The sequence below is a fragment of the Chrysochloris asiatica genome, unplaced genomic scaffold, assembly GCF_000296735.1.
Source record: "Chrysochloris asiatica unplaced genomic scaffold, ChrAsi1.0 scaffold00389, whole genome shotgun sequence".
Lineage (NCBI taxonomy): Eukaryota > Metazoa > Chordata > Mammalia > Afrosoricida > Chrysochloridae > Chrysochloris > Chrysochloris asiatica.
The window spans coordinates 721,127-742,265 of NW_006408907.1; the positions used below are offsets into that span (position 1 = coordinate 721,127).

Genomic DNA, 21,139 nt, shown 5'->3' on the forward strand with positions numbered 1-21,139 from the left:
GCAGGAAAAATAAAAAACAATAACAGCAATCTGATTAATTACCAGGTGAAAAAGCAAGTTGTTTACCGGGGAGCCATTAAGGCAAGCAATCAAGTCCCCTCAGGGCAAATCCCCTTCCAAGACTGAAACTCAAAGTGAACACATGAGCAGGCATGTAATCTTGCTGGTGACCACGATGGTCTACTGATAAGGGGAAGTGGGGAAAAACAGCAATGAAGCTGTGAGCTAAGTCCGACCACATTCAATAGACTCCTGTCAACTTGGATCACGACCTGGTTGGCCATCAGTATAGCGAGACCTGGGGACTACTGATCCCGTGGATAGGGACGTAATCACAGAGGACTAAAGTGGAGAGCAAAGTGTCCAGCTGATATGAAGTGAGGGGAGATGCACAAGAATGTCCATACTTGCAGATAGTACCCATTTGACCTAGCTTCAATAGCTGGATGATCAGAACTTGACTAGAGGAAGAAGAGGGGAAAAAGTGTAATCTGCTACAATTTGATGAACTTGACCTATACTTATGGATGTAGTAGCTTAAAAGAGGGAACAAATCTTTACAGCAAGGGTCATTCCCACCTCCTCCGCACACAGGGTTGACAGGGATGAGCACCGTAAGTAATTGGCTACTCAAAATGGGGGGGGGGGGGACACTACAAAGGCAAGAAGTGACTGACTTACAAGTTTTCAAGAGGGAGCTTAGTTTCAGAGGGTGTGGGGGAAGGTAGAATCTCCACTGAGTGGTTTCCAACCTATCTAGATGGGGCTGGTGAAAGGAGATGGGGATAAGACTCTTGTTCAATAGTGAATAATTGCTATAAGGACGGATTGTGAATGTTACAAATGTAAAGGTAGATGTTTTGTAAAAAAAGGAGGGGAGTAGTTGATCTTGCAGTCCAGGAGCAGAGGACCCTGGGACCATCAAGGGAGAAGATTGGAGTGCAGGACCCTATCCAGAGTAGCAGCGACACTAGAGATGGAGGCAGAGATGATGATGGGGAGAGACGGAGTGGCTGGGGACTCTAGACTCAACGAGGGAGAAGGGCTATGTGCTGGCGTGTAGGGTATACCCTTTGGGTGTTTGAATGATTGTATATTCTTGAGTGTTTCAGAATCCAACCAAATTAAAAACAACACAGAGGGATTGGAAGCAAATGCTGTTGATGATGCATGGAGGGTATTGTAATGAAATGAAATACGATAGGATGAGTGTAAAGCTGATGCTCTCCCATGTAAACTACCACTCAATTCACAATAAAAGGTTAAAAAATAAATAATGTTAAAAAAAATGGGCATGGGGAAGGCTAGAAGTGACTGGCTTATAAGTTTTCATGGGTGTGTTTACTTTCTGAATGAAGTGGGTAAGGTAGAATCTCCACTGAATCCCTTTCCTCTTTTTGAGATGGATCTGGTTAAAGGGAGTGGGGGATGACAGTGATATGATTTTGTTTTATTTGTAATTGTTACCAGGATTAATTGTGTATCTAAAAGTGAGTAGTTAGTCTTTCATTTCAGGAACAGACAATCCTAGGACCATCAAGAAGGAAGAACATGAGTGGAGCATGAGATCCCTACCTAGAAAAGTGGCGACAGCAGACAGTGGCAGAGCAATGGCATAGATAGAGCAGCTGTGGATTCTAGGCCCATGGACTGAGTAATGCTTTGTGCCTGCGGGCAGGTTGCTGGCTTGCAGAATGTACCCTTTGGACATTTATATGAATAAGCATATTTTGCTTTATTAATTTATGAATTATAAGGTATTAATGAGGAACCATTGAGAGGAAGTAGGATGACTTGTTGCAGGAAGGGGATTATAATCAGTGAGAGGAAACAAAGCGTATGATTTGTTGAATGTAAAGCTGATGATGTTGTCTGTAAACCTTCACTCAATTCACAATATAAAGTTAAAAAAAATAAGAGTATATTATATTTGACATGAGGTAATCACAAAGATATAAAACGCATCCATTTTAATAATTTTACTAAAAAATAAAAATAAAAAAAACATACTGATATATTTAAAAAGATGTCACCATGGGTTAGCTTCAGTATCATTGAGGGTGGAGGATGAGTGGGTAGGCAGGAGATGAAACAAAATCCGCCTAGAGATGAAAGCTGAAGTAGATATGAATACATAGGGACTCATACTTTACCCTTCTTTTTACTTGAAAAACTTCAAAGTACCAAGCTGAAAATACATAGATCTGGTTATCTGTGATTTTTAGGAGGAAAATATAAGCTTGATCCTGGAGTCCTGGTGTGGCGCTGTGGACTAATGCAACAGATTGTAAAGTCATTTGAACTGCAAGGTCGGTGGTTCAAGCTCACCAGCTCCTTCTTGGAAACCCTACACAGGGTCACTATGGGTGGGAATTGACTCGATGGCACTACACAACACATCAATAGGATCCTATTGATGAAACGAATAAACTAGAATGTTATTTATCAATTAAGACCAAAAAAAATCTGTACCTAATGCTAGTATTTATCATGGGTAATGAAAGCATGCCATTTACCATGCAATCCAAACTGATGGCAACAGGGTAAAGAATTGTCAGGCTCTAGTAGCTACTAAGGCTGTCACATCACATGAATTAATAAACACTGAGGGATGATTCTGACATTCACACTTCAACTTGTTTGTAAGCATAGTTTAAAAATTGTATGCATTTAGTTCTGTGCTTTAGCAATGCCACTTACAGTTGTTTTTGTATCAGTACCAATAAAAACTTAGAAGCTAGCACCAAATTATTCAAACATTAAACTTTTTTCATAGTCATACAATCAATAGTTGGGAGATTTCGCCATTCAACCACCAAGTTCCCAACTTTGTTGGTGGTTGTTGGGTGCAATCAAGTTAGTTTCCAACTTACCCAATGTGATAGAGTAGACCTGCCCCCAGAGAATTTCCTAGTGGCAATGTGGCTTATGCGTTAGCCTGCTGTTGCTGCTGTTAAGTGCCATCGAGTCGGTTCCAACCCATAGCGACCCTGTATAGGGTTTCCGAGGGGCAGCTGGTGAGCTTGAACCACCGACTTTGCGGTTCAAATGACTTTGCAGTCTGGCGCATTAGCCCACAGCGCCACAACTAACCACAGATTTGGCAGCCCAAACCCAGCAGCTGCTCTGTGGGAGAAAGATAAGGGTGTCTACTCCCATAAAGATTTTGTCTCAGAGCCCTACAGAGAGTTGCTATGTGTTGGAATCAAATGGATGGTAGTGAGATTGGGTTTTTGGTAATCTTTATCAAAAAAGAACACCAGTCTTCCCTTCTGTAGTCAAACCACGGACGTTTTGCATGAAGCAGTTGCCTGTTTAAATCCTGTGCTACCAGGCTCCTTTTTCCAACTTTGGTAGTGGCTTGGTTGTTGTTAAGTGCTATTGAGTCTGTTCCAACCCATAGCGACTCTCTATAGGGTTTCCAAGGTGGGTTTGAACCACCAACTTTATGGTTAGCAGTTCAGTGCTTATCCTACAGTGGCACACCAGGACTCCAGTAGTAGTGGCTTTGTTGTTGATGTTAAGTGTCGTCGAGTCAGTTCCGACTCATAGCAACGCTGTACAGGGTGTTTCTGAGGAGCAGCTGGTGAACTTGTACCAACAACCTTGCAGTGGTAGTGGTTTTAGGTAGGAGAAAATGAAATATAGCTCACTCTCGGTCATGCCAATTACTAGCAATAAAAATTCTTAGCCACTCAAGAGTCTTGGTGTGGTACTGTAGGATAATGCACTGGACCACAGGTCAGTTTGAGCCACAAGGTCGGCAGCTCAAACCCACCAGCAGCTCCTCGGAAACCCTGTACAGGGTCACTATGACTCAGACCCAACTCAACAGCACTTAACCACAATAACAACAAATGCTATTCACTGGTAAAGTAAATAAGCCATCAAATCTCTAGAGCAGCACTTCCCAAAAGAATTTGCTGGGATGATGAAAATGTTCTCTATTTTGTGCTTTCCAATACAGTAACCTCAAGCCATAGATGCCACTATTATGCACTTGATATGTTGCTAATGAGACTAAGGATCTAAACCGTAAATTTTATTTCATTTTAATTAATTTAAATAGCCTCATATGGCTAGAGGCAACCACACTGGACAAAACAGCTACAACTCTAGAGTAATTAAGAGAACAAAAACACACAACCACACATGTTTCACTTAATATCTAATACATTTATTAAAAATTTAAGAATACAGAAAAGCATGAGTAAGACTGGCTTTATTTAACAGGCTTAATTAACTTAAATTTCACTAGCAAATGAAAGTACTTAATAATACAAAAGGAATTTTGAGAATGAGGTCTATTTCAACCTCTGAAATTAAAATCAAATCAAAACAGCTGTGAAACTTTCCAAACGAAAAGAGGAGCCAGACTTCCCTCTAGTGGCAAGAGATGAAGGTACTGCCGAGAAGCTGAATTGCTCCTGTAGTTCTTTTGAGTTGTTATTGTTTAGTGCCATCAAGTCTGTTCTGACTCATAGAGACCCTGTATAATACAGTTTCAGAGGAGTGGCTGGTGAATTTGAACCGCCGACCTTGCGGTCCAGTGCATTATATCACAGCGCCACGCCAATACTCCTAAAGTTCTTTGAGAGGGTTCATAAAGTTTGTAGAAAAATAAAATTTTTCCATGAACTTTTTGAAGTCTTCCCTCATATAGAAAACTGCTTGAAGATGGTTCTTTTCAAGAAATTATATCTTTAAAAATTTAGATACGTATTTAAGAACAATTCCGATTTCTTTTGTCAACAAAAATTAGTCCTAAGTTTTACTTACTATGAACGCTAACCTCTCTGGAACTCTGGTCTCTAAAGAAAAAACAAAAAGGGTAGTACTGCCAGTGACATTTAAAAAAATTAGAGTTTTCACAAAACAAAAGATCAAGGAGTCCCCCAAAAAGGAGTGAATTCAGAAATATATGGTAGTAAGCAAGCAGTGAAGTCTGTTAAAACTCAAATACATCAAAAGAAACAACAAAAATGATATTATAGTTCTTAATAACCAAAACCATACATTTGATTCTGATATTTAAGTTTTAAATGTCCAACACAAGGATATATCATGGATAATAGTTTTATCTAAATTAGAATACCCAAATAGAAAATATCGAAATTATCAGTTTCAAAAGACAGCTCTGCCACATTGCCAGTTCTCATTACAACCATACGTACTTATTTAGATTTAACGTACTCATTTAGATTTAACTACTCAACTACTTTCAAGTACAGAGGAACGCAAAATATAAACTACTGTGTTACAGTTACTGTTATTCCCTCACAGCTTCAAGAAAAACAGCTTTTATATACACGGTAGTAAGTACAGAATGTACAGAAGATGGTTATATTATACCAAAGTGCATTCATATAGTAATACATTTAGCAGAAAAACAGGGGAAAAAATCCTGGTTAACAATTGGATGCGTTACAGTATTTCAGACTACTTGAAGATTCTCCAAACCAGTCAACTTTCTACTTGCTTTGGTTATGATATTGATGCTACATAACTAAGCTTTATAACTAGAAAAAAACTGAAATTTTAAACCATCTGTGAAATGTTTTACATATACTTGTGTTTACCTTTAATAGCTTTTTACAACAGTCCTATTAAATTTCCAACACAAGGATAGAGAATGGATAATAGTTTTATCTAAATTAGAATACCCAAATAAGAAATCAAATTGATCTGCTAGAGAAAAGACATTGTTTTCTCTTTTCCTAAAAGCCTCAGCTAGATAACTAACCCCAAAGTTTCAAGTGAAATCCAGTAGGTCAGCTAGTATTAAAGAATAAGCAGCTCCAGGAAACAGGCCATGGCTTCAGGCCACTGTTCCTTAGAACAATTTCACAATAGGAAGTGTTAACTTGTCCTTTATACATAGTAATTCTAAACTACCTGTGAATGTCAAAATGCTTATGCATAGTTACAGCAATTCTCCCCTTTCCCACAGCATTCTTCAGCAAAAAAGAAAAAAGCCAAGCACAGATTTTCACGGGTTCCATTGACAACTAAGATGTAACAAATCAACTTGACAATAAAGAAAAAGTGCCACATGTTGAATTCAGAGAAGGTCAAACCACTTTTTTCTGAGTTCAGTATGAATGTCACATTAAAAATACATGTGCTCAAGGTTAAAACATTAAGAATCTTAATTTAAAATATAATTGGAAGGGGTGGGCTAAAAACAAATCGTATTAATATTAGGGAAAAAAAGGAAAAAATTTTAGTGAGTTAACTCAGATCTTCAGCTATACCATTCAACTGTCTTACTCTTACAGTCAGTTTGTTAGAGGGAACTTTTAGTGTTCCTTTTAAGACTTTTGTAATAATTATTTTCTAAAGAAATAACAGTTCAGTATTCAAAGGCATTATGTTCCAGATACTCTGCGGACAGAGATGCTTAAGCCCAAATATCTCACAGATAGTTCTCACCCACTTTGCATAATTTATTTGTAAATATAAAATCAGAAGCCTGACTTAAAACTAATCCAAAATTACCACAATGTGCAAACAAACACTTGCTTTCTAACAGTCCTTTTAAGGATTAAACTGACCTCTAAATTTAGACATGTTAAAATGTTAGCATGTTTGATATGAATAATATATATGAATATAACTGGGAATTTTCTCATCAGATGTTACAAACTATAAACCGACTTTGTTTTCAAACTATCACCTGACTTTTAAGTAACCCCTCCTTCCCAATTCCAATTTGTTGAAGACAAAATTGTTAAAAGGTTATTTATTAAAGGAAAAGTGGAGAGGAAAGCGTTCCAACTACCACACAAATTACTGCAAACAATCCCTAAAGTTAACAAGAGAACAAACTTGCTATTATATAAAAGCTCTGTTCTGGAGTGCTATCCCTATACTTTGAAAATAATAATTCCAGACAATAAAAGTCATCTGGTTTAAGAAGTATTCTAGGGCTATGGCCTTTTCATAAGAAAGAAAAGACAAAACAAAACAAAACAAACCCCCCCCCCCCCACATTAAAGCATATTTTGGCTAACTTTCAGTATTCTTCAATGACCTAGCTGGGCGAAAAGAAAAGTTCTGCAAATGAAATTAGATCTGAAGGTTTTCTATTCTATAACCATTGATTGGCTCGATTTAAAGGCTTTGCTTACTGCTATCCAAGACTGAGGGCATTTTATAAAACGAATTACGTATCTTTGAGTTTGGAAAAGCCTGATATTGACAAAAAGTACAGAGCTCACCTTTAAGGCACATGAGGCTATATAGAGTAAGCCACAAACAAAAGTCTGCTATAGAAACTAGAAACAAACAAGACTTCTATATTGGCCATGTACTAACATTTTTGGCTTAAAAGCAAAGACATTTGATACTGTTCACAATTTTTAAAGCTCATCAGAATCAGGATACCTTTCTTTATACAGTAGTTTCCTGCAGTTACTCTTTAATAAGGAGTTTCAGCACTTGTAAAAGCTGAATAAAATGGGATGTTCATCCAATCTGCAGTCACTTAGAAGTTCATTTCTGGGATTAATTCCGCAATATCTGTTTTACTCCAGGGACTGAGGAACTGGAGAAAACTTCATAATCTAACAAAAAAATGAGACTAGACCCAATAACAACAACAAAGGTGTTATTTTCCTCCGAGTTCTTATGAAGAAATAATGAACTGACTCTTTACAACACACAATATATACTGTGCATTGCCTTTTTATTTGCAAAACTATATACCATTTAAACTCAAAGTTCATAATCTTAAAGCTGTCGTGGGCACTAAACAGAATATTACAAAATCTCTAATAAAATGCTTCTAGATAAATCTGTGGGGATTTTACCATGCCCTCAGTTAACAAGGCATATTTTTAATTCTCATGGTAGAGTAAATAAGTCTCGCTTTTTCAAAAAAAAATATTTAAGGGCTTGCATCTTACAAGAAAAATACTGAGCTGGATTTATTTTAAAGTGAGCTCAGCGATGCAATAGACCGAGTTAATCATTACTTATTCCAAGAAAGACAGAAACTAACTACTACATGAGGCAAAAACAACAAACGTGTAACACATTATTAACAAAAAACAAAAGAGGTTTTTGTGTTTTTCGGCTTTGGGAGGAGTGGATAGATAAAGACTTTACAATCTCCCACTTGGGAGATTTAATTGTTTTCTTTTAATCAAAAGAAGTATTTTTTTATCTTCTACAAACCAACTTTATGGGATATCTCTAATTTATAGTACTGTAAAGACAGAGTGCAAGGAGCTCTGGTTGCGTAGTGGTTACAAATCGGGCTGTGAACTGCAAGGTCAGCATTTTGAAACTACCAGCTGCTCTGCTAGAGAAAGATGAGGCTTTCTGCTCCGGTACAGATTTACAGCCTCGGAAACCCTATTTAAGGTCGCTATGGGTCAGAACCGACCCAATGGCACTTAACAACAACAACAAAGACAGAGTGCATTCAGATTTACACAAAATCTCATGGCACACTTCTGTAAACACTCAAATTAACATCTGCTTTGTGGTGCTTTGGTAAAGTTGTTGAATAATGACTGAAATTAAATTTAAGGTAGTAAGGCTACATGACTGTTGTGAGAGAGTTGAGAAATTATATCACAACCCTGGTTACTCTCAAGTAAACTGCTTCCAAGTATCTAACAGTTAATTAATGTTGCTCTATGGTATCCAAAACTGGCCTATTATCCTTGAAGAGGAGAGAAAGCATTCTCTGGGATTTTGCTTTTGCTAAGAAGAGGGAGTTGATTTTCTCTCCTTGCACTTGGAAGGAAAACATGAGCCATCCTCAGAGTATAGTGGAGTCTAGCCAGAAGTTCTCTTTGTTGTTGTTAAGTATCCTCACGTTAGTTCCAACTCACAGAGACCCTGTGAAAAGGGTTTCCAAGGAGCGGTTGGTGACTCTGAATCACCAACCTTATAGTTCAAAACAACCTTGCGGTCCAATGCTTACCCTAGAGTACCACACCAGGACTCCCAAAGCTCTCTTGTTTTTGTTGTTGTTAAGTGCCATTGAGTCAATTCAGACCCATAGCAATCCTGTATAGGGTTTCCAAGGAGTGGCTGGTGAGCTTGAACTGCTGACCTTGAGGTTCAAACTGACTGCAGTCCAGTGCCATTAGTCCACACCACCACACCAGGACTGCCTTGTTGTTGTTGTTAAGTGCCATCGAGTCAGTTACGACCCATAGCGACCTGACTTTGTTGTTGTTGTTAATTGCCTTCGAGTCGGTTCCGACCCATAGCGACCCTGTACTTATGGCCCTCTAAATTGGGCAGGAGCACCAAACTGAAGAGGAGGAAAACCCTGAAGAACTACTCAAATGGAAAACTACACACACATTTATCTTAGTTACACTTTGAAGTATGAATTTAGTAGTCTTCAAAATGTCACAACCATACCGCAGACCTCCGCAAAGCTGTAATATATTTTTATTCTTGGTTTCCATGATTTGGCCTTCAAGGAACCAAGAAATCAAAATTTCAAAAATGTGATTGTAAATGAAACCTTTGTATGAATGGAGAATTTAGCTGTTAATCTTTTTAGAACAAAACTAAAAAAAGAAAGAAAAAAGAAATCCTATTAACCTCTGGACTCTTGAGTTTTAAAAAAATATCGATTACAACTTCTCCTACAGGATCATTGTTGTTGTTATGTGCTGTCGAGTCGGTTCCGACCCATAGCGACCCTGGATAGGGTTTCCAAGGAGTGACTGGTGAGCTTGAACCGCCTGACCAAGCAGTTCAAATTACTTTGCAGTCCAGCGCATTAACCCACAGTGCCACACCAGGACTCCTTATCACCCCCAAAATGTTATCCACAATAAAAAAGAAAAATTAGGAAATTCAGAAAGCAGCTTGATTGTCAGTAGTAAAAGTTTCCATCTTTAACACGTGAGAAAGTTCAAAGATGTGTAACAGAAGAAAAGATTACACGCTTTTCTAATTTCATTATAACAAACTCTCTATGAAAACATTTAAGCTCCATTAGAATTCTATTAATAACCAACGAGTTAAGAAAACAAATGTGTTCTATATCTCACTGCTTGGTCTATTTCTCACAATTTATAGAGACGTTTAGAAGAATTTTAAGGGTTTTCATCAATTTGGGACATGAATTTGTTTACATGCCAGAAGCTGTTAATACCCAATTTTTTTAAAAATTAGAGCTCTGCTGAAAACAACAAAAAAATGCCAACAAAAAGAGAACTTTAGAGAAAATGTGCCTTTGAGATAGTTTTATAGCCTAAAATTTCAGGAAGTCAGGGTTGTTTGTTTTGCCTAATTGTTTTCTCCATTGAATGTTAATCACAGCATCAAATCTAAAATTCAGCTACTAGCAACATTATTTCCTCAGTAGTCATAACCTACAGAAAGGAATCTGAATTTACATAAAATGAAAAGCAAAAACAAATCTAACAAAAAATATTAGGGCCTGTTCTTCTACCTTTGAGTCAATAATGAATGAAAATAGACAGAACTAAACCTAATGAAGGCACTATTGTAAACAGTAATCCATTTCCCTCACTTGAAAAAAAGAGTTTCCACTAGGAACTGAGAATTATGCTATGGCCCTTTAAAAAAAAGTATTACTACCGAGAGGAAATGGTAACATTAAAAAGGGAAGTGAATTATAATCTATCCACAATGTATGTATACTGACCAAAATCATGTGTCAGTGGTACCTTGAAGCCTTCTAAATGGTAACAATACTAGTCTTTGCAAAAGCCCACTATAAAGATTAGTCAAAACATTTACCTAAATTAGTGGTTCTTAAACTACAATGTGCATCAGAATTACCTGGAACATTTGCTGAAACAACATGCAGAGCCTATCCACCACAAGGTTTGGGGTGGGGCTGATAATTTGCCCAGGTGATCCTGCTATTACTGGCCTGGAGACCACATGCTGAAAACCACTTGATCTATATTGTTAATGGTATATCAGCACAGCCCTAATCAAAATTTTGGTAAAGATGCATGTAAACAAATAAGGACAGACTACTTTAACCCTTTCATGACCCACCGGGCATAGAGCACCCACCAACACTTTCCACCTCTGGGGCTTATTGGGCCACTGCTTTCCCAATTACAGTGTTAAGAGGGGGTCCTGTATAACTATTGGAAACAGAAGAAATGAGCCCTTGTGCCACAAATTACTATTTTTACAGGGTACTGAATAACATGATGCATCCTAGAGGTGTGATTTTGCAAAACTTTTCTCTGTTACTGGGAGGTAACGCTTGTAAGTATATTTCCGGGTTCCTGTTGCTTTAAATTGGAATCTACTCCACTGCAATGAGTTTTCTTTGTTTTGTTAGTGTGTTATTTGGAAGCTGCCTTTCTCATAATGATTCCATGTTCGCATAAATACCACATTTCCAGGTACCCGAAATTGCATGTCCCTATCAAGGGATCAACACAATGCTGCAGTGCAGAGTCCAGATGTATCCCACATAATTTTACCCCAAGTCCAAAGTAATAGGTATGTCCTGCATAATCCTACCCCCAGAGTTCAGAGGGACATATGTGCCCCATATACTATGCATTACAATCTTTATTTCATAACAAAATTTCAGAAATGCTCCTTTTTTTCAACATGCTTTCCATTAATGAAAACACAAGGTATCAACGAAAAATTAAAAGCTGGAAATAATTGGTCATGAAAGGGTTAATGCTTAGGCAGCACACTGATAAATTCACCCTCATTACATCAGAACATCTACATCTGCTTCATGGTCTTCCTCAGTCACTTTCAAGGACAGCACTTCTTCATTAAGGAATAGCCCACTGAGCCTCTCCTTCCGAGCCTGCCTCTGCTCTTTCAGCTGCCTCTTGCGTAAGGCCTTCTGCTGCAACTTCCGTTGCTTGGAACGCTTCTGTTAAAATACAAATTTCTAAATCAGTAAGGTTCAGTCCTGTAAAATCCACCCAACAATGTTTTATGGGTCAAATTCTCTATTTTTTTAATTTTAAGAGATGTTCAAATTCCTCTGCAGAATAATCATTGTTCCAATAAGTGAATCATTGACTTAGACGGGAAAATGACTCTTCAAGATTATGTTTTTATGATACTGGGACAGCAAATCTTCTGATTAGGAAGGATTGAAACATTTTGGCTAGCTAGGACTTTTGGTGCGGTGCTGTAGAATTAGCAATGGACTGCAAACAAGATCAGCGATTCAAACCCACCAGCTGCTCCTTGAAAACTCAATATAGGGTGTCTCTATGAGTCGAAACCGACTAGACAGCACTTGACAACAGCATGGGTAACCAATTATTTTGAAAAGTTTCTTAAATTAAGGTACACTAGTATCAATGCAGGAGTCCTGGTGTGGCACTGCAGGTCAGCAGCTGGAAACCCTGTACAGGGTCACTCTGAGTTGGAACTGACTTGTTGGCACTAACAAGTGTCAATGTATAGTAAACACACGATTAATACTATGGAACAATGGTGGTGGTGGCTGTATGCCGTGAAGTTGGTTCCGACTCATAGTGACCCTGAACAGGGTCTTCGAGGCTGTAAATCTTTAGGGGAGCAGAAAGCCTCATCTTTCTCCCAAGGAGCAGTTGGTAGTTTTGAACTGCTGACCTTGCGGTTCACAGCCCGATTCATAACCACTACACTACCAGAGCTCCATGGAACAATGGTGGTGGTGGTTATGTGCTGTAGAGTAGGTTCCAACTCATAGCGACCCTGTACAGGGTTTCCAAGGCTGTAAGTCTTTATGGGAGCAGAAAGCCTCATCTTTTTCCTGCAGAACAACTGATAGTTTCAAACTGCTGACCTTGTGATTCACAGCCCGATTCATAACCATTACGCTACCAGATAGTGAATACAAATGTAAGTAACAATGCCCCAAACTCAAAGAATCAAGCCTAATTTTTTTCATATTTGGCTAGGTTTAATACCATATAATGGAGCTCTAGTAGCATAGTGGTTACAAGTCAGGCTGTTTAACTTCAGTGTCAGCAGTTTGAAACTACCAGTTGTTCTGCAGAAGAAGGATGAGTTATATTCTGCTCCCGTAAAGATTTACTGCCTCAGAAACCCTATACAGGGTCACTATGGGTCAGAACTGACTCCATAGCACATAACCACCACCACCACCACCAATACCATACAAAAGCTGACTAGGAACACAGTAGGTACTTCAATCTTTGCACCTGATGAAGTGATAGTAAAAAGGAAACAATGATCACATATCCAGAGAAGTCCCTTGGCAGCCAACACATTGACTGTGTTTCTGCTGCTTCTGTAAGCTAGTGAAGAAGTCTTTGTGGATTTTGAAGTCACCACTGTGTTCCCAAAGAGTTACCATATTTTTTTTTGCATATAATACACCCACATAAATAACGTACACGCACGTGCGTGCTCACACACAGTGCACACAGGAAATTAACACATTAGGAGTCGTGTGATTTGCAAAAACACCCAATATTTGTGTAAAACTATGTTTTAGAGATTCCTTTTATCGTTCTTAAGGAGCGCTGGTGGTAATGTAGGCTAAGCACTGGACTGCTAACCCACAGGTCAGAAGTTCAAATCCACTAACTGCTCTGCAAGAAAAAGATGAGGCTTTCTGTTCCCAAAAAGATTTACAGCCTCAGAAACCCTATACATGTCACTATAAGTCAGAATCAACTTGATGGTAGTGCGTTTGGTTTTGGTTTATCCTCCTTAAATTGGCTGCCAACTCTGATGCCACTACAAGGAACTGAACCCTCTGCTAAGCATCACAGAAACGTTGTAAAGTGCCCCCAAATATTATACAGAATATATTCAGCTGTGAAGAGTAGATAGAAATGATGGAGAGCAATTAGTATTTTAAAATTATCTAATCAAGCATTGAAGATTAAAACATTATGAAAACACTGAACACACACAGACAACATACAGAACATTCGTAGGAGCTAATAGACAGCAACATCAGCAACGTAGTGAGATTCGCTCAGTAGTGAGTTGCAGTCAATATTACAATCTTGAGAGTCGATCATTATTTCCATCAATTTATCTCACGTAAAGCAGACATAAAAATCAGATAAAAATTGAATGCAATAGGTTTGTGGGTCAAAACAGTATTTCAAAGCACTCCACCTAGAATGCTTTGTTCAACAGCAGAGCATCCTGCTTGTTCAATTAAAAGCAAAACCCACAGGCATCTAGATAGCAGGGTAATTTTAACTCTCCAAGAAATTTATACGAAGAACTCCTGTTAATATTGAAAGGTAAAGCTTTGTATTGATTAGACGTTTTACTTTTGAATCCCGAATCCGCTCTGCTGCACTTGCAGATAGGTTGCTGTCACTGTGTGCGCGACTCATGTTGGCACTGGAGTTTGAAGCAGAGTTTCCAACACTGGACCCACTGCTGCTTGCAGAACTGACCATGCTGGCACTGCTGCTGCTGGCACTGGCACCGCTCACTCCACTGGTGCTTGCACAACTAAAGTTGCTTCTCTTCCAGGCCTCTCTCGTAGGCCGTTGTCGAGGGCTATGCTCCTTGATATAGTTTCTGACCTTAGGACACAGAGACAAAAAGTGGTTAGAGTATTGTACCTTGTTGATCTCTCAAAACTGGAGAGGAAAAAAACAAGAATATTATATGCAATTTTAAAGACTGCCAAAAGCACTGCGGAAGAATCCTGATCAAAAGGGAATACACAGTGAAGAATAGATTTTCAAATTCTCATGGAATCCTGACTTTTTGGATCCACTGAAGCTGGATGAACCACCCAAACTATTGCCAAGATCATCTTTAATCTTAACCCAAAAACATCTCCTGAAGTCGCCTTAAAACCAAACAACAGCTTATTTTAACTAGTACAGAATGTTAGCTTTGTGCATTGAGCTGTTGAGATCTATCTATATGTGATCAAATTGACAATAGCAATTCGAAAGATCAGATAGGAAACTTAGGGGGACTGAGTTTATGTTAATGGGAGAGGAACAACCCAGAAGACGAGGGTAAGAGGGTTTGCACAACACAAAGAATGTAATCACTGTCACTGAATTGCATACATAGGAATTGTTGAATTGATGTACTGCTCTGGATATTTATAACAGCAATAAAAATAAAGTTACATTTAAAAAAAAAAAAAGCACTCCAGATGTATGGTGGTGGTGGTGTGTCACGGAGTCGGTTCTGACTCATAGCGACCCTGTACAAGGTTTCCGAGGCTGTAAATCTGTACAGGAGCAGAAAGCCTCATCTTTCTCCCACAGAACACCTGTAGATTCAAACTGCTGACCTTACGGCTTGTAATCCACTATGCTACCAGGGCTCCTTACTCCAGATGTATAGAGGCAGAATATAAGTGCAACAGAAATCTCTAAATTTAGAAACAAGTGCAAGGAAAATTGTCAATGTTCAGAATTCTAGAAGCGCTGATGCTGAACTAGATTTGTAAAGCATATAATATATAAATGAAGGCTATTGGCCGCCAGAATTTAGGACTATAAGAAAATAACACTCTGAAATAAAAGCTATCAACAAAATAAAAATGATGAGACTAGCCACTTTTTTAAAGTCTCCACTTAAGATGATTTGAGTAAGTTGCTGACTCTATCGAAGACAAGATTGTTTCTTAAATCTTCGCTACTGGCCAAGAGTACCTATCTTCAAATGCACAGCATCACTTTATCAGACTAATGGAAAATTGACTGGAATATAGAAAGTTACATTATGTCAGTTGGGAGCAAATGCTGAAATGATAGAAACTTTTTGTGAAAGAAAAATGATAAAAGCAAAAACACAAAACAAACCACGAAGTAGAACATAAGAACATAAATACAAGCAGGAGTCAAAAATTATCTGAACTCTGGTTATATTAAAATGCTCATCCACATCCACAACTCATGATGGCAACATTGAGGGAGCACGTGAAATGATTCTGTTGAATAGACGTGTCACGGTGGATTATGCGGTAAATCATTGCAAATCAGCCTCGGCTCTGCTTATGAAATAATCCACGACAGACTTGGGGTTCAAAAAGTTTGTGTTAGATGAGTACTGAAACAACTCACAGAAGAGCATAAAGAGAAACATTTGGACATCTGCAAACAAAATTTAGACTGATAATTGAAGGAAGATACGGTTTCTTTAAAAAGAAATCATTACTGGTGACGAGACATGGATTCATCACTAGGAGTCTGAGAGTAAATGGAGAGTATGGAATGAAAACATCCTCAATCGCTGACCAAGAAAAATCTCAAAAGTCAACCATCAACAGAAAACTGACACTTACAGTTTTCTGGGATTCTCAAGGGCCAATATCAGAACACCATCAGGAAAAAGGTTTAAAAATCAACAGTGCTCATTATAGGGAGATGCTCACTGAACACCTGAAGGCTAAACTTCAGATTAAATGCAGAGGACTGGTATTCAAGGGTGCTGTGATCTTGCATGACAATGAACATCCATACACCTCTGCCCACACTGTTCTGCCAAAACTTTAGAGGTGTTAAAGCATCCTCCCTGCAGTCCTGACCTTGTTCCATCAGACTTTTATCTGTTTAATCCCCTGTGAAAGCAGCCCTTCAAGGACAAAGATTCACCTCTGATGAAGAAGTAGACAGTGGTCCATTCATGGAACACATTTTTTTTAAATAAGGGAATACGAAAACTTGTTGACAGATGGACAAAGTGTATTGAAAAGCAAGGATTATGTTGAAAAATGACGTTTTTGTCTTTTCTAAAAGCTGATTAAAGTAAATTCTACAGCCAGAGTACGGACAATTTTTGACTTACCCTCATACTCATCCAATCATCTACCAGAGGAAAAGACAGCAAGAAAAGTTTATATTTAGATGATACCAAAAATGCATGCTTCAGGTGGCAAAGGAAAAATTCAATCTGTTTTACTCTATCCAGACTCAATTATTCCAAGTCTCTCTTCTCAGAAGTTCACCAAAGAATATAGTTCACTAAAATATAGTTCATCAGTATTTTGATTCTGTCAGTCTCTTTTTTAAAAAATATTTTATTGTGAGTTATGTGATAGTTTACATGGGAGAACATTAGCTTTACATTCATCCTATATCATTACATTGCCATGGTTACAATCACCTCCATGCATTATCAACCAACCAAAGGATACACCCCGCAAGCCTGCCCCCTGGTTGTCAGCACATAGCCCCTCTCCCTCTCTGGGTCTAGAGTTCCCAGCTGCTCCCTCTCTCTACATCATTGTCTCTGCCTCCATCTCTGGCATCACTGTTTCTCTGTGTAGTATCCCGCACTCCACTCCTATCCCTTGATGGTCCCAGTGGCCTCCGCTCCTGGCCTGCAAGTCAACCACTTCCTTTTGCTACAAAACGTCTACCTTTACATTTCCAACCCTCATAGTCAGTCCTGATATTAATTATTCACTACTGTACCACATGAGTGCTATCCTATCTACTTTCATCAGTCCCACCCAGACAGATTAGATACAGATTCTACCTTTCTCTGCAACCTCTGGATCTAGGCTCCCTCTTCAGTTCTTTCTTTCAAGAAGTATCTTCTGTTCTTCTAGTCTAGGCTCTCTCTTCAAAGCTTGTAAGCCAGTCACTTCTTGCCTTTATAGCCGACCCCCCCCTTCCCATTTTGGACAGCCAATGTCCAAATTGCCAATCCCTGTCTACCCTGTGTATGGAGGGGTGGGAATGATCCTCACTGTAAAGATCTGTTCCCTCTTTTGAGCTACTGCATCCATAGGTATAGGTCAAGTTCATCAAATTGTATCAGATTACTCTTTTTTTCCTCTTCTTTCTTCTTCTAGTTGAGTTCTGATCATCCAGCCATTGAAGCCAGGTCAAGTGGGTATTTATTATCTGCAAGTGTGAGTGTTTTCATGCATATGCCCTCGCTTCTTATCTGCTGGACACTTCACTCTCCACTCTAGTCCTCTGTGGCTATGTCACTGACTCTGGGCCCAGAAGTCCCCAAGTCTTGTCACACTGCTGGCCAACCAGGTCTCCACTCGGGTTCACGGGAGTCTATTGAACATGGTAGGGCTTAGTTTGCTGCTTCATTGCTGTTTTTCCCCTCACATCCCCTTATCGATGACCAACATGGTCACCAGTCAGACGGCATGTCTGCTTGTGTATTCCCATTGAGTCTTAGTCTTGGAAGGGGGCTTGCCCTCAGGGGACTGACCACATGCCTTGATGTCTCCTGGGCGAGGAACTTGCTTGTTCTTATAGTAGTCAGTTGGACTGCCATTATTGTTTTGTATTTTTCCTGTCATTCTTTCTTTCACGAAGTATCTTCTGTTCTTTTAGCTGCTCCAGGTTGGTCTGCTTGTCCTTTCAAGTGGAAATTTCCCACCTCAGAAGATTCTGGATGGGGTTCAGACCTATGGTCTTATGTAATGCAAAGGGTCCACAGGAAGCCTCCTTCACTGGGCAAATTGTAGCCCTCTTTAAGGTATTCCAATCAGTCACAGGCAGAAGACAGATTTAGAAGCATTTTATGGTGATATTTCTGGCTATTCCTTTCTCTCCCCTTCCAGTGTCTATTTTATAAATGGTATGCAAGGGAAACCAAGATTCAAAAGACAGCCAAGCATCTTAACATTGTTTCCCCTCTTTTGCCCATTGCAACCATGCCTCAATCCCTGTATCTCAGAGCCCTGTTGTTCCAAGATTGTGCATACATCATTATTTACCTCTATCCCACTTAGCCCATGCAAACCAGCGTAATCGTTCTCCCATCCACCTTGTTCTTCCATTCTCCTCCTCCTAAACTATTCTGCGTCTATTCCGTACTCTGTGCTCCACCTTCCCCTCCCTCCCCTCTCCCCACATCCTGGTAACCAGCAGAGAATCCCTGGCCCCCTTTAGTATGGGTTCTTTTTCTTAATCTTTTACAATAGTGGTCCTATGCAGTATTTCTCCTTTTGTGATTCTGTCAGTCTCTTTTAAGTTGAGTTAGAGTAAGTCTATACCCTAGCCTGATCACCTCTTATATGGTAAAATTAAGTTTCAAAGACTACCCAACTGAAGAACAGGTTCTAGAACCACAATGATTCCAGAAAAATATTGCTAGGTGCAACATACATAAAACCTTTTAAAACCACAATGTGTTCTATAATAGCGCCATGACTTTTTTTTTCTAATAATACATTTCACAGTGCATTTAACATATTATTCAAGTCTACATTTTATAAGACTAGTATTTTAAATAGCTGTATAATATGTTGTTTTTTTCTTTACATACCTGCTTCAGTTTTTCATCTGTGAGACAATTAAGTTCAATAATAAACTCACTGTCTGTAGGGGATATTTGAGCAGAAGGATCAATGATTTTAATAATATCAAGTTGCTCCCGAAGACCCATCTCAGTACTGACTTTACGACTCAGATACTCAATATATTCCACCTATATGATGAAAAATTTCAACAAACAAGATTAATGCTAAAACCTCTGATACTTTAGTACATCATTTATGTGTTTACATATTAGAAGCATTTAATACTACATTTCCCCCTTGCAAAACATTTAGTTATGGCTCAAGTTGAGATATTCTAAGCAATTTCCATTTAGCTTTTAATGGGCAATAAAGTGAGGTCCACATAATCTCCACGTATGTGCTTTTAATTAAGACTGATGAGATCTCTCTACCTGTTCATCATTTGTCATTGCACTCCAAGGAAGTTCATCTAAATTCCAGTGTTTGTTTTTCTTCTTTGGAAGCAGGCAAGGGGAACTTGGAATACTGGGTATGACATCAGAAAGTACATCACTTCCACTGGCAATGTCACTGCCTGGTAGCTTTGAAAAAGTAAGATGGAAGGGGTGAGTAAGGAAAGCAAAATTTGTTTTAAATACATTTAAAATACCACAGCATATTTCACATTTATTCAAAGTTACTTTAACATAAGACCAATGACAAATATAGATAGAACAAGAGAACATGAATTCTTATCCATGCCTATTTTACACAAAGCAGCAACATCAATATAATCTTTGTATATATTCACTCATTCAATTTACGATATCTTCCACAAGCATAAAGTCATAATTAAGACTTGTTAATATGCTAACCTTAAGAGTCAATCGTCAAGGTTTTTCATTTGTAATGTGAATTAGGAGCACTGATCTATATCACTGGAGATTTGAGAGATTTGCACTAACTGGCATTCTGCCAGGCACTGTGCTACTTGCTGCCAATTTAAAGCTAACTTAATAATGGTGCTTGTCCTCAAGTCTGTATTAACAAGCTCAAGACAATTAAAACTGTTTAAAAAGTCACCTTTTAGCTCACAAGACAAAGAGTTGCCCATGAATACTATACTCCTTTAAAAAAAGTCAGCTGTAAGAGGCCAAATGCTCAACGATTACTATAACGCAAAGATGAGAAGGTAAGTGGGCAGGGAAACTAGATTAACAGAAACAGAAGCACCAGAATGGAAATAATGACAATGTTTATGCATTGCAACAAACGTAACCAATGTCACTGAATCACTTGTGTAGATATTATTGATTGGGAACCTACTATGTAAACCTTCACTGAAAGAACAATATATATTTTTTAAGTTTATAGATGCCATCAATATAAAGCAAATACCTAACCAAAAGCATTGTGAAAGAAAGAAAAAAAAAGACAAGACGTAGACAAAGAGCAAATACAAAAAAGCCTAACAGAAAATCAGATCAATTTAAAGTGAGATGAATAATAAAAATATGTGCAAATTTTTTACCCTATTAAAAACCAATAAGCATTACCAATTAGAATGGATTTAATTTTAAATAAATGTAGTTAAGTCATTCACACAGAAGATGAAATATGTTCTTCTACAAGGACTACATAGCAATATTGGCTTCATTTTTCACAAGGTACATAACAGTGCCTTTTTTTGTAGTTGGTTTTTTTTTTTTTTTTTTTAGTTTTACCGAATTTGTAATTATATCTGAATTCTGGATGATTATTCATATTGAATCTATAGGACAGAGTAGAATTGCTCCTTAGAGTTTCCAAGACTAAATCTTTATGGGAGCAGATAGGCTGATCTTTCTCCTACAAAGCACCTGGTGGATTTCAACTGCTGGCCTTTCAGTGCTTCACCCACAGTGCCACGAGGATTCCCTTTCACTTTGACCATCATTGATAAATCCAAGTGTATAAGTGACTTCCAACAATTTGTAACTTCTTTTACAGTCCTATTAGCCAACA

The 21,139-nt window shown here is 38.4% G+C and overlaps 1 protein-coding gene across 1 annotated transcript in view; it reads right to left on the reverse strand.

The window, feature by feature from the left end:
- Positions 1-11,652: 11,652 nt before the first annotated feature.
- The window catches only part of FAM199X (family with sequence similarity 199, X-linked), a 37,644-nt gene continuing 28,157 nt past the window's right edge, over positions 11,653-21,139 (reverse strand). Inside the window, exons 3-6 of the mRNA XM_006876521.1 lie at positions 19,588-19,737; positions 19,183-19,344; positions 14,241-14,501; positions 11,653-11,860 (exon numbers count right to left, since the gene is read on the reverse strand). Of these exons, the coding sequence (XP_006876583.1) occupies positions 11,690-11,860; positions 14,241-14,501; positions 19,183-19,344; positions 19,588-19,737 (744 nt within the window). The 3' untranslated portion in view covers positions 11,653-11,689. The remainder of the gene's footprint in view (positions 11,861-14,240; positions 14,502-19,182; positions 19,345-19,587; positions 19,738-21,139) is intronic.